The 18,169-nt window shown below is 40.5% G+C and overlaps 1 protein-coding gene across 1 annotated transcript in view; it reads left to right on the forward strand.

Moving 5' to 3' along the window:
- The window catches only part of SMCO2 (single-pass membrane protein with coiled-coil domains 2), an 86,221-nt gene that overhangs the window by 50,715 nt on the left and 17,337 nt on the right, over positions 1–18,169 (forward strand). Inside the window, 2 exon segments of the mRNA XM_057491292.1 lie at positions 7,196–7,333; positions 9,188–9,287. Coding sequence (XP_057347275.1) covers positions 7,206–7,333; positions 9,188–9,287 — 228 coding nt within the window. The 5' untranslated portion in view covers positions 7,196–7,205.

Consider the following 18,169-nt stretch of genomic DNA (forward strand, 5'->3'; position numbering starts at 1 on the left):
TGTGGTTCATGAACCACAGGGAAAGCTCTGGGGTCAAATGAGCAGGAGAAACAAAGTGCCCTGTTTCCACACCACCAAAGAAATTAGATTATTAAAGGGTCTAAAAATACCAAAATAAGCAAAAAAAAAACCCCACATACACACAAAACACCTTGCAAATCAAGAAGCCATCCCAAAAGCAATCAGGGTAAGTATATGTAGTGAGCAAGAGAGATGGCAACTGCAGTCCCTGAAATTTTGAGAAATGTTTGTAAAAAGAAAGGAAAGAGAGAAGATGGTAGCTCAAATACACAGAGTGAAAGATTTTTTTTTCTACAAGAGGAAAAGAAGACCAGATCTGCACACAGAGCTTGAAGATGTAAGAAATACACTTACATGTCTGTTTCCTCAAAGAAATTGTGGGCTCCTTAGTGGAGGGCCACAAGAGGCACTCAGAGGTTTTGCAACTGCAGGAGAATTGATAATTCATGGAAATGATCCCCAAGAACAAACAAGGGTCTGAGTCAAGGGAGCCCAAGGAAGCACAGGGGAAAAGTGTTTTCTCTGAGCTAGAAGGAGGGTGGGAGGGGATGAGGACACAGGGGTATTCTGCACGGAGAAGGGGCTGCCCAAAGGCCCTGTTTGGCAGTGAGAACTCACATCAGGTGGCCTCGATCAGTGCAGTCACGTGGGAGGCTGGGTCGCTGCTCGCAGAGGGAGCCGGCAGCACTGGGGAGTCAGGCGGAGCCGGCAAGGAGCTGAGCAGGACGGAAGACAGCTGCGGGAGGCATGTGTTCACCAAGTAACAGCCGCACCCCGTGCAGGAGCAGGCATACGGAGGTGCTTCAGGACATGGCCCCTGGAGCCCGACTAACCAGGACTGGGTTCGAATCCCCGATCCTTCCCTTTGGAATGGTGATAAGAATTAAATTAAGTAGTCTATGTAGTCTATGTAAACCACACAAAAGAGTGCCTGGCACATTAGGAAGCCCTTAATAAGTGTTAGCAAAAAGATTATTAGTGTGGTTATTAAATTGTGGTGGAACCACTCACAAGAATCTTACGACTTTTTCTTAGAGAAACATGAGGTCGCCTGGGATAGCTAGTCACGTGAGGAGCATAGTCACGGTAAGAGGCTGAAGATGGGCCCTGCAGGCACCCGGGAATCGCAAGCTGACGGAGTCTGGGTCCCTAACTAGGTAGAGAACCTAGGGCAGGAGGCCCACTCGGAGAAAGGTGAGACACCAAGTTTGAGCTTTTAACTGAGGAAATGCTTAGGGTGATGACAAGACCTAAAATGTCACCATAAAAATCATGGCTTCCATATATGCATTCCTTGCTGCTGACCAAATTTATTTGAGCCCCTCTTATGTGCCAGCCACTCTTGTATTGCTGGGGACACAGCAGTCAACAGAACACACTAGCATCCACGTCTTCCTGGTGCCTATGTTCAGCAGGGGCACTAGCAATGGGCCAGCTCGGCCCTAAATTCCTTCCTCACATCATTGCCTGCATTGTCTCAACAAAACAAGTAAGCAGGTATTACCAAACCCGTTTTTTTCAGACAAAGAAATTAAATCTTGCTGCAAAACAAATAGCTAATACACGGCAAACCAGGTGTCAAACACTGATCTAAATCTAAAGATCATGCTTATGAAAATTCTTCTGTAGTTCATCGTTGTGCTGCTGGATAATTTTGGTAGGTGATGAGGAAAGCCTTACGAATCGAGGCTTAGGCCTGTAAAGTCAGAATGTTTGGCCCCTCCTATGGGGGTTGAATTCCCCAAGAATGGTGGGAGAAGATGAGGTGCAGAGAAAAATGTGAACTTGGCACTGAAGTCCTGGAAGAAGGCAAAGAGGGGGGTACGGAGGGCAGTAAGAGGAAGCATGGACTTGAAAGGCGAGCAGGTGGCAGCCATAAAAGAGGAGCAGCCCTGATTTGCAAGATGGAGTGCTTCCTCGATCCGGCAAGGAGTGCGAGAAGTCGCAGATCCACTGTAGAAGGTCTCAGATGCTTTCAATTCAGGTAAGGAGATGAAAGGGGCAGGTGTGGCAGGGGCTGGGAGCCTTCTGTTGGAGGCTAGTAGATGACAGAGGGGCAGGCGAGCCCTGCCCACTGGGGCCTCGTGGAGGGGGTTGAAGGGCCGCACATCCCACATTCCAAAGGGAATGTCAGAGAGGGTAAGTCCAACGGCAGGCTTATCTGCCCGGGTGTGCCACACTCACTGATGGCCTCCTCTCGGCCTTTGGTGTTGGGAAAGGCGGATCTGGCATCTCCAGAACTTTCCAGGGAAACCTGACTATTGCTAGTCCACCTCAGTGAATTCAGAGGTATTTGTGATTATCCAATTGGGAGATTACCAGTATATACTAGTTCACAGCTGTACCATCTCATTATAATCTTGCCAGGAGCCTATGGTGATCAAATCCGTGATTTTTGGATCCATGCTTTAACATTTCTGAGACTCCCAAACTGTTCAGCTAGCAGGTACTGAAGAGGGTAATCCGGGTGGTCTGGCCTACAGAAAATTCCCAAGAAGTGTAAGTTAAGAGATTTCATTGTCTGCCTTTAAAGAAGTTGATCTGTTGGCTTTGACTGATGCTTCCCCAGATTTATAATTTTAAAAGTTTTGACGAGGCGAGGAGGGAGGAGGGATTCATTTCCATTGTACCAAACAGTCCTTACAGGCCAATGGTGTAAACATACAGGCATGAAGAGAGAGGTCGTAGTGAGGAGGAGAGGACTTCTAGTTTATAAGGTCTAGAGCGGGAGCACTTTCCAAATTCAATATGTATACGAGTCTCCGGGGATCTTGTGGAACCGGAGATGCTCATTCAGCGAGTCTAGGGGGGACCTGAGCTTTCTGTGTGATTAGCAAGCTCCCCTGGGAGTTGGTACTGCCGGTCTGCAGACCACATTGTGAGTAGCGACGATCTATACTCCATAAGTTGATCAAAAGTTAGCTTCAAAAGACAGCTTGTTGTTAAGGTAAAAAGCTGTCTATTAACCAATCTATTAAAACATATTGGGCATCAAATTTATGTATAATAATAGAATGATTGCAACATTTGTAGTCAGAATTTTCAGGTTTAAATCCTGGTTCTACTGTTGCCTAGCAACAAAACTTTGGGCAAATCCTGGGCTCTCTCTTGAGGCTCAGTTTCTTCATCTAAAAAATTAGAGGTAATAAGATCCACGTGGTTTGGCTGATCACACAGGGAAGACTGAGGATCAAGTGAAACAACTTAGTGAAAGTGCTGTATAAACTGAAGGTGCTACATGTGTGAATAGTATTATTATTATAGTTCAAGCTAAAGAAACCTTACTAATAGCTCTCATTTCCACCAGTTTCATTTTCCTTTTTTCTTTTTAAAAATTTTTTTTGGTATCATTAATCTACAATTACATGAAGGACATTTTGTTTACTAGGCTCCCCCCTTCACCAACTCCCCCCCACATACCCCTTCACAGTCACTGTCCATCTGCGTAGTAAGATGCTGTAGAATCACTACTTGTCTCCTCTGTGTTGCACAGCCCTCCCCGTGCCCCCCATGCACTATACATGCTAATTGTAAGGCCCTCTTTCTTTTTACCGCCCTTATCTCTCCCTTCCCACCCATCCTCCCCAGTCCCTTTCCCTTCGGTAACTGTGAGTCCATTCTTGGGTTCTGTGATTCTGCTGCTGTTTTGTTCCTTCAGTTTTTGCTTTGTTCTTATACTCCACAGATGAGTGAAATCATTTGGTACTTGTCTTTCTCCGCCTGGCTTATTTCACTGAGCATAATACCCTCTAGCTCTATCCATGTTGTTGCAAATGGTAGGATTTGTTTTCTTCTTATGGCTGAGTAATATTCCATTGTGTATATGTACCACATCTTCTTTATCCATTCATCTACTGATGGATATTTAGGTTGCTTCCATATCTTGGCTATTGTAAATAGTGCAGCAATAAACATGGGTGCATCTGTGTTTTTCAAACTTCCACCAGTTTCATTTTCATAATCACATGACATTGCTGAGTGTTTGCATCTGTCTGGCACCATATTAAGCACAATATGAATTATTTTATTTACTCTTCACAGCTCTAATAACACTAAAAGTATAATGTTAGCTCCATTCTATGGATAAGGAAAGTAAGACCTACAACATCTGGGTTATGTCCAGCTGCTAAGTGTTATGACCTCGGCCCGACTCTCCAAAACTCGAGCTCTTCCTCACTGTGTTGTGTTGATTCACGGTAGCAGACACCCAGCATCATAGAAGGTGATGCTCTAGAACAGTGGTTGGCAAATTTTTTTCTGTAAAGGGCAAGATGGTAAATATTTTAGGCTCTGCACATCACATTTAGGTCTTTCTTGCAAGCACTGAACTCTGACATTGCAGCACAAATGCTGTCACAGACAATAGGTAAAGGAATGGGTGTGGCTCTGTTTCCATAAAATGTCATTTACAGAAGCAGCTGGCAGGATGGACTTGGCCTGCAGGCTATAGGTTGCTGATCCCTGGTCTAGAAAATTCTGAGTTGTCCAGTATGCTAGCCGCTAGCCACATGGGGCTCTTTCCATTTAAATTTATCTAAATTGGATTATAATTCTTCAGTTGCATTAGTCACATTTTCAAGTGCTCACTAGGCACATGTGGCTAATGCCACTGTATTCAACAGTGTAGAGAAGATTTCCATCACCCCAGAAAGTTTTACTGGAAAGCCCTGGTCCAGATCCTCTGTGGAGGTGGGGGAGAAGTCCCTTTAGGTAGTTGTGAGAACAAGGAAGTTCTGAGTCCTCCTGGCTTTGTTGGTGAGCCAGCTACATGACTGATGGTGAATCACACCTTCCCCTACAGCGCTGGCTGGTTAACCCGCAGTGACACCTTCCTCACCATGCTGTTGAGGAACCTGTATAAGAAAACAGGTGAAAAGCACTTCGTAAGCTAAGAAGAGCTGCAGAGACATAGGCCATCATTAGGATTCTAATTGTTATTTGAATTGTAAGAAACTGTATGGAGGCAGAATTTGTGTAGGTATCTGAATTGAGAGAAACAGATTTTCTTTTAAATCATCCAACAGAAGCTACTGGGATGTCAAAGAGTTATCAAAATAAGGAAATCCAATTATTTGCACAGGATTATACATTTTGTACAGGAAAGAGACATGAAACCAGGCACACCTCAGGGGCCATTCATCTTTCAGAGCTCGGAATTGCCGTGGGAATGCTTACCACCTTCAGGAAACAGATGAAACCATCTGGATAGGAGCTGCGATGAGATTGGGCAGGTCACAGTGTCCTTCCTGAAAGAGGTCAAAGGTTTACTCTTGGTCACACTGAACGTTGAGAAGGCTGGAGCATCTGGTATCAAAGCTTCCAGCCCTGGCCTGCTGCTTCTCCTTCACTGGGGTCCCCTTTGCCGGACATGCACTGCAGCGCTCTAGGACACTTGACCACAGGTCAAGGACGAGGCTCAGTTTGCCAAGGAGTGATGGACCAGGCCCTTGGTTGCCGAGAATATTCCAGTATCTCTGTGGTGCCCAGAGCTTCTGTCCTTATCCCTGTTCCTAATTCCAGTCATCCCTACTGTCACTTCCTTTCTAGGAAAATCCCTGCTGTCGCTTCCTTTTCTGTCAGCCTACATTCCCCTCTGTCCCTTAGGAATTCTGTTCCCAAGGGTCCTGGGGCCAGGCCACCCTCCAGTTCAGGCCCATTTACTACCGTCACTTACTTGAGTATACAGAGGAAACAGACTTCTTCCTGTTTGGTACTGGGTACAACCCTTCTGATCTCTGCCGGTAACTAAGAGTTATGTTCACATGAATTCTTTCTTACAACTGTTGATATGAACTTCCTAGAACCCATCTTACACTTCTCTACTTTCTTTCCTATTTCCGTTCATCTCTGTTTTTCTCACTACTTAAATGTGCTGCACAATTCACTTCTCTGCTCTCCAGCTAACGCTTGCCTATCAGGCTGGAAAGAAGGTTCCAATCCTCACACACAGCTGGTGTTGGAGTATATTGGATGAATCTTTAGAAAAGCAATTTTGGAATATTTTTCTTAAACCTCCTTAAATCCTTAAAGATAAATTTATTTTATATTTATGTATATATATTTATTATTTATATTATATATTATATTTATATATTATAAACATTTATTTATTCTATTAATAAATTAAAAATAAATTTCTTTGAATACTTTAACATCTGAATATACTTTGACTCAGTAGTTCCACTTCTAGGGAAGTATTCTAAATAAATAATAGAGATGCACTAAAAAATACTAAATGAGGATGTTAAGTACCATATTATTTATATTAGTGAAAAATTAGAAGTAACCTAATTGTCACCAATAGGAAAGAATGTAACAAATATCAAATTTAGAAATGGAAAGATATAATACCAAAATATGAACAGTGATTTTGTCTGGATATCTCTGGTTATCTCTGGAGTACCAATGATTTTACTTTTCTTCTTTCTCTTTTTCTATCTTTTTTATGATGTGCATGTGTATCATCAGAAAGTGGTTATAAAAATGAAGGTTCCCTTGCCACTTCATGGAGCTGGTGACCTGCAGCCTTTCCAAAAATCCATATCTGAGTGTTAAACAAAAGGTCGAACACATAGAGTGGTTTAGAAATTATTTTCATGAAAAACAAGAAATTCTAAAAGAAAATGACATACAGTTCAATTGAGGACTGTGGAAATTTTTATTGCATGCTGTTGGGAGATACGTATTGTAACTAAATAAAACCTAACCAGAAGTTTTCCTTTATTATGTTAATTATCCCATCTGATTTGAATAGTTAAATGTTAAATTATTTGGAAGTATATAATTGTAATGAAAAATATTCTGGCATGGAGAAAATAAAAACTTTATAGATTCAAAAAAAAAAATGAAGTTTTCCATCTTCCTAACCTGGCTATTTTATATAGCTCTATAATATTCCCATTCAGGAATTAAACACACATTTACAGGCTCAAACAGTCCTCACATTAGCCAGAGATGTCTTTAGGGACAGCACAGCACAGACAAAACCTTCCTGTATGTATCTGAGCAGAGATACCTACAAATGACAGTCCCTTACGTTTGCTGGCTGGTCTTGGAAGGAGAGGGGTTAAGGCCAAATTCCCTGAAATACATCTGCTGTCAGCACCCCAGTGTGGGGGATGAAGTTGTCAATACTGCCATGAAACCTGTCTTACTGTCGCCATTGTCCCTGCAGTGCTGAAGAAATGGCTCTTACGAAGCTAAGTGACACTATGTCTCTGCAGATGAAGATGGCTGGGAAGGAAGAACAGTTGACTGAGAAAAACAGTGGCTTTCTCCAAAATATCAATATGGCTGAAGGTGCGGTGCAGAAGTAAGTCAGGGCTGAGCTCACACGAGCTCAGTTTCTGGGCTCCTATCTGGAGGCTTCATTTGGGCCGTTAGGATGCGAATGATGAGATTTCCCAGTGCAGATTTGGGGTTGACATTTTCCACAATTCTTCTAATTTTGACTTCATGAATATTTATTGTGGTAGGTCCTGTGAGACAGTAAAAGGGTCTATGATCATCAACTAGGTGTACATCAGGGGACTAGAAATGTCCAAGACTATCTCAGTTTAAAAAATTATACTGATTGTTTCGTGCCTTCGCTATTTTCACCTGTTAAAGACATAGCCCACTTAAAATACTTTCTGGAGTAGAAGTACAAATATTCATAAATACATATATGCATTTGTTAATACATGATGAAAATAAGTTCTAATATAAACCAATCACTAACAACCTTTTTAAATAGGAAGAACTTTTTTAAAGTAAGATTTTCCAGAATCCCTCATATGTCAGTAAAGCTATTATATCAGAGATGTTTTTAAATGCATTTATGATTTATTAATAACAGTAACATATACATTAAGTTTTTATTCATGTAAGCCATATTTATTCAGTCTATAGAAATGTATGGAGAGAGACCCCATTCTATGCAGGGTAGGGATAGAGTGCTCCACACTTCAGGGTTCAAGGCCCACAGACTGGGAACCATAGACCTCCACCACAGATTTATTGTAATTAATCCAGAAGTGTTTGTATGTGTGTGGTGTACATGTATATACATATATGCACTCCAGCAAACTACTAATAGTCCAATAGAGAATGGGCAACGATATCAAAACAATTATCATAACAAAGGAAGTACAATCAGGTTTTATATGTATATAGGCAAAGATGCTCAGTTCACTTATAAACGAATTAGAACTCAAATGATATACCAATTTAAGCATACCAGGATGGCAAGGATTAAAAACTTTAATAAAACGTGGTTCTAGAAAAGGAGTGGAAAACACGCACTCTTATTGTTTTTGCCAGAAATGTACTTGGATTCAACTTCTTTAAAGCATAATTGATAAAATGTATCAAAATCTGAAATACACATATCTGTTGACCCAGCAATTCTATTTTAAGGGTTCTCCCATTGATGTGCATATACACATCAATACAGAGATGTGTGAGAATATTCATGCAGCATTGTTTGTAGTAACTGATCAGAAAAAAACTACATATCCAATAATAAAGAACTGATTTCCCAATTACTATGTGATAGAATATTAGTTAATTATTTTTAAAATGAAAATTTTAAGCTCAGTCCATTCCTAATATGAAATGATCTCCCAGATAGGTTATTAAAACAGAAAAAGAAGGTACAGAATAGTGTATATATAAATATCCTCTCACTGAGATGTAAAAAAGCATCTATTTATTTATATAAACATAGCTGCTTATTTATTCATGGAAGCTCTGGGGAGAAATAAGAAACTAGCAAAGGTTGTGGGAAGGACATCTGAGGACTAGAGAGCAAGATGGTGTCATAGGCTTACTCCGTTCTGCATGGTCCTTTGAACCATGTGGCACTTTTTAACTCTGCTTTGTAAAAGGAGATATTTATGTAGTATTTGTTTATTGTGCACAGCCAGCCGCAATGGCGTTGGAACTTGGCATCTCACTGTTAAATCATTTATTGATTCAGTAATAAGTGTTTAACCTCTCTGTTCCTATTCTGTGCTGTGTACTGTGGTAGACATTATTCTCACAGAATGCAATCAGTATGAGGCTAGCAGGTGCTCCTTGGGGCCAGGAAAGAGCCCGTTGTCCTCCCTCTAGAAGTGTTTGGGGCGGGCCCAAGCTACAGACCCGGGCATAGTAACAGCATCTGTTTCAATTGTGTGGCTATAAGTTTGCTAAGGGAATTTACCGAAAGAGACCATGTCTTGGACGGACCTGATGAAGAAGACGGCATTTTCTCTGAAAACCCTCAAAGCGACTTCCTTCACGAGGTGGAGACTACACAGTGGGTAAGGGAGAGGCTTAGATATCACCGCGGGTGAAGAGAGGAACATCGTATCTCATATCTCAAAGGGTTTCCTCGGAATAGGTGCAGGACGTTCATTTGAAACCAGAGGGAGGTGAGAGCTGGTGTTATCACGTGAGGGACTTACTAGCCTTCCCTTCAAAATGCGCATTTTATGTTATTTTTGTCCTTGGAGTTTGTGAAATAACTGACATTTTTCACCTTAGAGCAACACTGTATGTAAAACTGCACCCTGCTCGCAGATCGTCTTCTAACAGCACAATCAGAGAGAGATGATCTGTTTGTTCTTAACTCAGCCTGAGCCTCTCTGTCTTGGATACTCAGTCTCCAAGCTGACATGGAATGGAGGGAATTTTGACAAACTCCTGAGACTGTCCTGGACAGAGTTTATGTTTCCAGTACCAATTAGATCATGTTATTACCAAAGGCAAAAATCTCTCCAGAGATTCCCCAGGTAACGGGCGTCAGAGGAAGGTGGTTTCAACCAGCCTGAAAATCGTAAGGGAAGGACAGAGTGAGAATTTCGTCCTTCCAGGCTTAGGCAGGCCCTAGAGGAAGCACAGGATTCATTTCTTTGTCTACTTCTCTTTTGAATATATTATGGACTTTACCTTCAAGGACTCTGCAGTAAGTAAACAGAAAAACAACAAAATAGAAGGGGATAGAAAGCATGAGGGGATATAGTTGGAGGTGTGCAGAATAGATAATAATGAGATAGACAAAAAGGGAAAGGAGAGACAACTATCCAGATATAATTTATGGAAAAAAGAATAACACAAACTGAAATAAAAGGGGAGTCTCAGGATGGAATTTTTAGAGGGGCTGAGGAAGGAAAAGCAGATGGGGAAATGGAGGTGTGAGGGGCTGTGATCTTAGGGAACACGCGAATCGAAGGTGTTACTGTACAAATACATCATCTGATTCTTTGCAGGGGGCTTGTCCCTGAGTCTAGGCAAGGGCTGCGACCATTAGACCCACTTTGCCCCCACACCGCCCTGCATTCTAGTTCAGTGTACCCTGCTGAAGCCTGTTAGTCAGCAAAACACGATGCCATCACTCGCTGACCCAGGACAGGATAAGTCCAATTGGAGAATAAAATCATTCAGTCTGTAACCGTTTGTCCAAGAGTCCACACTCTCAGGGTATAAGGTATATAGTCTATTTCTTACAAATTTCAAGTCAGAGCATAAGATTTAACTAAAGGTTTTTAAAATTTTATGATTGTACTTTATATTAATTTGCTTATAAGGAAAATTTTACAATTACACACAAATCACATGCAGTTACAGAATTAACATAAGTAATAATAAATCAGGCTCTGCTGACAAATGTTTCTGGAGGAACATCGCACTAGAAGGTTTCTGTTTTGCATCATCTTACATTTGCCTTTTTGTTTTTTTTTTTTTTTTTTTTTTTTTTTTAGATAATTATTTTTTATTGAAGGGTAGTTGACACACAGTATTACATTACATTAGTTTCAGGTGTACAACACAGTGATTCAACATTTATATACATGATAATTCTAAGTACCAGCTATCACCATACCAAGTTGTTACAATATTTTGACTATATTCCTTATGCTATACATTACATCCCGGTTGCTTATTTATTTTACAATTGGAAGTGTGTACTTTTTCTTGGTTGTTGTTGTTAGGGCATCTCTCATTTTTATTGATCAAATGGTTGTTAACAACAATAAAATTCTGTATAGGGGAGTCAATGCTCAATGCACAATCATTAATCCACCCCAAGCCTAATTTTCGTCAGTCTCCAATCTTCTGAAGCATAACGAACAAGTTCTTACATGGAGAACAAATTCTTACATAGTGAATAAGTTACATGGTGAACAGTACAAGGGCAGTCATCACAGAAACTTTTGGTTTTGCTCATGCATTATGAACTATAAACAGTCAGTTCAAATATGAATACACATTTGATTTTTATACTTGATTTATATGTGGATACCACATTTCTCTCTTTATTATTTTTAATAAGATGCTGAAGTGGTAGGTAGATACAACATAAAGGTAGAAAACATAGTTTAGTGTTGTAAGAGAGCAAATGTAGATGATCAGGTGTGTGCCTGTAGACTATGTGTTAATCCAAGCTAGACAAGGGCAATAAAACATCCACATATGCAGAAGATTTCTCTCAGTACAGGGGGGGTGAGGTTCTAAGCCTCACCTCTGTTGATCCCCAATTTCTCACCTGATGACCCCCCAGCGACTGTGCCTGTCTTAGGTTGTTCCTCCCTTGAGGAATCTTACCCGTCTCTGGCTAACCAGTCATCTTCCGGGGCCACACAGGGAAATGTTAAGTTGGTAAGTGAGAGAGAAGCCTTATTGTTTGAAATGGTTAGCTTTTTATTTCTTTGCATATTTATGCCCTGTGGCTTCTATGCCCAGCATTTGTCTTGAGGTATCTTTACCACTTGGAGGAGTTATGATACTCGGTAAATTTGATATGAGGCACGAATTCTATTTAAGAATTCGTTGTAATTAGGAAGGAAGAAGAAAAGCTATAGAAGTAGCAGGCGGGAGAAAACATGGGAAGATTGATTATTTCTTTGACATATCTTCTTGTAGAGTAACTTCAGCATGTATATATTTTAAGCTACTACTTAAATTGCGCACACACATTAACATAATAGGAGTATAGTTACATAACCAAAGCATACCTGTAATTACCAGCCATCTCCAGTGAAACCAAGAAAACCAGTTAGGCACCCTAGGCATTTGTGAAAACTTATCAATGATATGATGGTTATTATCTAACTGAATTTGAATAGTTTGAGAAAAATCAGACAAATTAAAACAACCCATTCCTGGGCACTGTTCACATCCCATATGTTCTTTTAACAGTAAATAGTCTGTAGTTGTAAGATTTTGGAGCGCTACAATTTGCACTTCTCCTAATTCTTGGTTGAGTTCCAACAGTATAGATCCAGTCAAATTTGTTGTTTTACTGTATGCACAGGCCAGCTTAGATATCTCCTTCATTCCCATGGCAAGTCCAGGAGCTGGTGGGATGAGTGCATCTACAGCTGTAGCAGTGCGTGGATCTTTGTTGGGGTTTTTTGATGATCATCTTCTGGCATGAGTCTTCCCGAGAGTGCTGATGTTGGAAGTTCTCTTTCATATCGTTTCTTAGTTCATTTTCGGGGTAGCCAAATTAGGCTTTGATCCTCTGTATAAACACAAACAGACCCTTTGCCTACACTTTTATATGTCCTTTATATTATTGTGTAGAACTCATTAGAGGTCACCACATAGGAACTGCATTTTTTTTTTTTAATCATTAATCTACACTTACATGACGAATACTTACGAATACTTTGTTTACTAGGCTCTCCCCTATACCAGGTCCCCCCTATATACTCCTTTACAGTCACTGTCCATCAGCGTAGCAACCTGTTGTAGAATCACTACTTGTCTTCTCTGTGTTGTACAGCCCTCCCCTTTCTCCCACCCCGCTATGGATGCTAATCTTAATACCCCCCTACTTCTCCCCCCCTTATCCCTCCCTACCCACCCATCCTCCCCAGTCCCTTTCCCTTTGGTACCTGTTAGTCCATTCTTGAGTTCTGTGATTCTGCTGCTGTTTTGTTCCTTCAGTTTTTCCTTTGTTCTTATATTCCACAGATGAGTGAAATCATTTGGTATTTCTCTTTCTCTGCTTGGCTTGTTTCACTGAGCAAAATACCCTCCAGCTCCATCCATGTTGCTGCAAATGGTTGGATTTGCCCTTTTCTTATGGCTGAGTAGTATTCCATTGTGTATATGTACCACATCTTCTTTATCCATTCATCTATCGATGGACATTTAGGTTGCTTCCAATTCTTGGCTATTGTAAATAGTGCTGCGATAAACATAGGGGTGCACTGATCTTTCTCATACTTGATTGCTGCATTCTTAGGGTAAATTCCTAGGAGTGCAATTCCTGGGTCAAATGGTAAGTCTGTTTTGAGCATTTTGATGTACCTCCATACTGCTTTCCACAATGGTTGAACAAGTTTACATTCCCACCAGCAGTGTAGGAGGGTTCCCCTTTCTCCACAGCCTCGCCAACATTTGTTGTTGTTTGTCTTTTGGATGGCAGCCATCCTTACTGGTGTGAGGTGATACCTCATTGTAGTTTTAATTTGCATTTCTCTAATAATTAGCGATGTGGAGCATCTTTTCATGTGTCTGTTGGCCATCTGTATTTCTTTTTTGGAGAACCGTCTGTTCAGTTCCTTTGCCCATTTTTTAATTGGGTTATTTGTTTTTTGTTTGTTGAGGCGTGTGAGCTCTTTATATATTCTGGACGTCAAGCCTTTATCGGATGTGTCATTTTCAAAGATATTCTCCCATACTGTAGGGTTTCTTTTTGTTCTATTGATGGTGTCTTTTGCTGTACAGAAGCTTTTCAGCTTAATATAGTCCCACTTGTTCATTTTTGCTGTTGTTTTCCTTGCCCGGGGAGATATGTTCAAGAAGAGGTCACTCATGTTTATGTCTAAGAGGTTTGTGCCTATGTTTTCTTCCAAGAGTTTAATGGTTTCATGACTTACATTCAGGTCTTTGATCCATTTTGAGTTTACTTTTGTATATGGGGTTAGACGATGGTCCAGTTTCATTCTCCTACATGTAGCTGTCCAGTTTTGCCAGCACCATCTGTTGAAGAGACTGTCATTTCGCCATTGTATGTCCATGGCTCCTTTATCAAATATTAATTGACCATATATGTCTGAGTTAATGTCTGGATTCTCTAGTCTGTTCCATTGGTCTGTGGCTCTGTTCTTGTGCCAGTACCAAATTGTCTTGATTACTATGGCTTTATAATAGAGCTTGAAGTTGGGGAGTGAGATCCCCCCTACTTTATTCTTCTTTCTCAGGATTGCTTTGGCTATTCGGGGTCTTTGGTGGTTCCATATGAATTTTTGAATTATTTGATCCAGTTCATTGAAGAATGTTGCTGGTAGTTTCATAGGGATTGCATCAAATCTGTATATTGCTTTGGGCAGGATGGCCATTTTGACGATATTAATTCTTCCTAGCCATGAGCATGGGATGCGTTTCCATCTGTTAGTGTCCCCTTTAATTTCTTTTAAGAGTGACTTGTAGTTTTCAGAATATAAGTCTTTCACTTCTTTGGTTAGGTTTATTCCTAGGTATTTTATTTTTTTTGATGCAATTGTGAATGGAGTTGTTTTCCTGATTTCTCTTTCTGTTGGTTCATTGTTGGTATATAGGAAAGCCACAGATTTCTGTGTGTTGATTTTGTATCCTGCAACTTTGCTGTATTCCGATATCAGTTCTAGTAGTTCTGGGGTGGAGTCTTTAGGGTTTTTTATGTACAGTATCATGTCATCTGCAAATAGTGACAGTTTGACTTCTTCTTTGCCTATCTGGATTCCTTGTATTTTTTTGTTTTGTCTGATTGCCGTGGCTAGGACCTCTAGTACAATGTTAAATAACAGTGGGGAGAGTGGGCATCCCTGTCTAGTTCCCGATCTCAGCGGAAATGCTTTCAGCTTCTCGCTATTCAATATAATGTTGGCTGTGGGTTTTTCATAGATGGCCTTTATTATGTTGAGGTACTTGCCCTCTATTCCCATTTTGCTGAGAGTTTTTATCATGAATGGATGTTGAACTTTGTCAAATGCTTTTTCAGCATCTATGGAGATGATCATGTGGTTTTTGTCTTTCTTTTTGTTGATGTGGTGGATGATATTGATGGACTTTCGAATGTTGTGCCATCCTTGCATCCCTGGGATGAATCCCACTTGGTCATGGTGTACGATGGTTTTGATGTATTTTTGAATTCGGTTTGCTAAAATTTTGTTGAGTATTTTTGCGTCTACGTTCATCAGGGATATTGGTCTATAGTTTTCTTTTTTGGTGGTGTCTTTGCCTGGTTTTGGTATTAGGGTGATGTTAGCTTCATAGAATGAGTTTGGGAGTATCCCCTCCTCTTCTATTTCTTGGAAAACTTTAAGGAGAATGGGTATTATGTCTTCCCTGTATGTCTGATAAAATTCCGAGGTAAATCCATCTGGCCCGGGGGTTTTGTTCTTTGGTAGTTTTTTGATTACCGCTTCAATTTCGTTGCTGGTAATTGGTCTGTTTAGATTTTCTGTTTCTTTTTGGGTCAGTCTTGGAAGGTTGTATTTTTCTAGGAAGTTGTCCATTTCTCCTAGGTTTCCCAGCTTGTTAGCATATAGGTTTTCATAGTAGTCTCTAATAATTCTTTGTATTTCTGCGGGATCTGTTGTGATTTTTCCTTTCTCATTTCTGATACTGTTGATTTGTGTTGACTCTCTTTTCCTCTTAATAAGTCTGGCTAGAGGCTTATCTATTTTGTTTATTTTCTCGAAGAACCAGCTCTTGGTTTCATTGATTTTTGCTATTGTTTTATTCTTCTCAATTTTATTTATTTCTTCTCTGATCTTTATTATGTCCCTCCTTCTGCTGACCTTAGGCCTCATTTGTTCTTCTTTTTCCAATTTTGATAGTTGTGATATTAGACCGTTCATTTGGGATTGCTCTTCCTTTTTTAAATATGCTTGGAGTGCTATATACTTTCCTCTTAAGACTGCTTTTGCTGCATCCCACAGAAGTTGGGGCTTAGTGTTGTTGTTGTCATTTGTTTCCATATATTGCTGGATCTCCATTTTGATTTGGTCATTGATCCATTGATTATTTAGGAGCGTGTTGTTTAGCCTCCATGTGTTTGTGAGCCTTTTTGCTTTCTTTGAACAGTTTATTTCTAGTTTAATGCCTTTGTGGTCTGAAAAGTTGGTTGGTAGGATTTCAATCTTTTGGAATTTACTGAGGCTCTTTTTGTGTCCTAGTATGTGGTCTATTCTGGAGAATGTTCCATGTGCACTTGAGAAGAACGTGTATCCTGTTGCTTTTGGATGTAGAGTTCTGTAGATGTCTATTAGGTCCATCTGTTCTAGTGTGTTGTTCAGTGCCTCTGTGTCCTTACTTATTTTCTGTCTGGTGGATCTGTCCTTTGGAGTGAGTGGTGTGTTGAAGTCTCCTAGAATGAATGCATTGCATTCTATTTCCTCCTTTAGTTCTGTTAATATTTGTTTCAGGTATGTTGGTGCTCCTGTATTGGGTGCATATATATTTATAATGGTTATATCCTCTTGATGGACTGAGCCCTTTATCATTATGTAATGTCCTTCTTTGTCTTTTTTTACTTTCTTTATTTTGAAGTCTGTTTTGTCTGATACCAGAATTGCAACACCTGCTTTCTTCTCTCTGTTGTTTGCTTGAAATATCTTTTTCCATCCCTTGACTTTAAGTCTGTGCGCGTCTTTGGGTTTGAGGTGAGTCTCTTGTAAGCAGCATATGGATGGATCTTGCTTTTTTATCCATTCTATTACTCTGTGTCTTTTGATTGGTGCATTCAGTCCATTTACATTTAGGGTGATTATTGAAAGGTATGAATTTATTGCCATTGCAGGCTTTAAGTTTGTGGTTACCAAAGGTTTAGGGTTAGCTTCTTTACTGTCTTACTGTCTAACTTAACTCGCTTGTTGAGCTATTATAAACACAATCTGATGATTCTTTATTTCTCTCCCTTCTTATTCCTCCTCCTCCCTTCTTCATATGTTGGGTGTTTTGTTGTGTGCTCTTTTTAGGAGTGCTCCCATCTAGAGCAGTCCCTGTAGGATGCCCTGTAGAGGTGGTTTGTGGGAGGCAAATTCCCTCAACTTTTGCTTGTCTGGGAATTGTTTAATCCCTCCTTCATATTTAAATGATATTCGTGCTGGATACAGTAGTCTTGGTTCGAGGCCCTTCTGTTTCATTGCATTAAGTATATCATGCCATTCTCTTCTGGCCTGTAGGGTTTCTGTTGAGAAGTCTGATGATAGCCTGATGGGTTTTCCTTTGTAGGTAACCTTTTTTTTCTCTCTGGCTGCTTGTAATACTTTGTCCTTGTCTTTGATCTTTGCCATTTTAATTATTATGTGTCTTGGTGTTGCCCTCCTTGGATCCCTTGTCATGGGAGTTCTGTGTACCTCTGTGGTCTGAGAGGCCATTTCTTCCCCTAGTTTGGGGAAATTTTCAGCAATTATTTCTTCAAAGACATTTTCTATCCCCTTTTCTCTCTCTACTTCTTCTGGAATGCCTATGATTCTTAAATTATTTCTTTTATATTGATCACTCAGCTCTCTTAAAATTCTTTCATTCCTGGAGATCCTTTTATCTCTCTCTGCATCAGCTTCTCTGCGTTCCTGTTCTCTGTTTTCTAGTCCATTAATGGTCTCTTGCATCTCGTCCATTCTGTTTTGAAGTCCTTCCAGAGCTTGTTTTATTTCTGAATTCTCCTTCCTTAGTTCTTGCATATTTCTCTGCAAGTCCATCAGCATGGTTATGACTTTTGTTTTGAATTCTTTTTCAGGTAGACTGGCTAAATCTATCTCCCCAGATTCCTTCTCAGGGGAAGATGTAGCAGATGCCGAAGCTGTCTGGGTTAGTCTTGTCTGAATCATATTTTTTTGCCTTTTCATGTTGACAGGTGCTATTGACTGTCAGCTGGGAGGGCCAAAATTTTCACTTACTACTGGCCTTTGTTTACTGGGGCAACTGCGACCCCTAGTGGCTTGTGTTGTGTAATTGCGTGTAGAGTGGGTCTTTGTGTCTTGCCTGGCCGGAAGGGAGAAATTTCCCTTTCTGTGGGCGGAATTTGTCTCAGGCTGCTTCTCTGCTTTCGCAGCGCCCGGTGGGGTGATGGATGGGGGGGCTGCTTGACTGTTTGCCTCCGTGAGGGGTCTCAGAGCTGTTGCCCAGGGGGTTAGTGCACCCTGTTTTCCCTGTAATTTCCAGCTGCTGTACTGTGACCTGGGTT

Source organism: Manis pentadactyla, chromosome 14, assembly GCF_030020395.1.
Source record: "Manis pentadactyla isolate mManPen7 chromosome 14, mManPen7.hap1, whole genome shotgun sequence".
NCBI lineage: Eukaryota > Metazoa > Chordata > Mammalia > Pholidota > Manidae > Manis > Manis pentadactyla.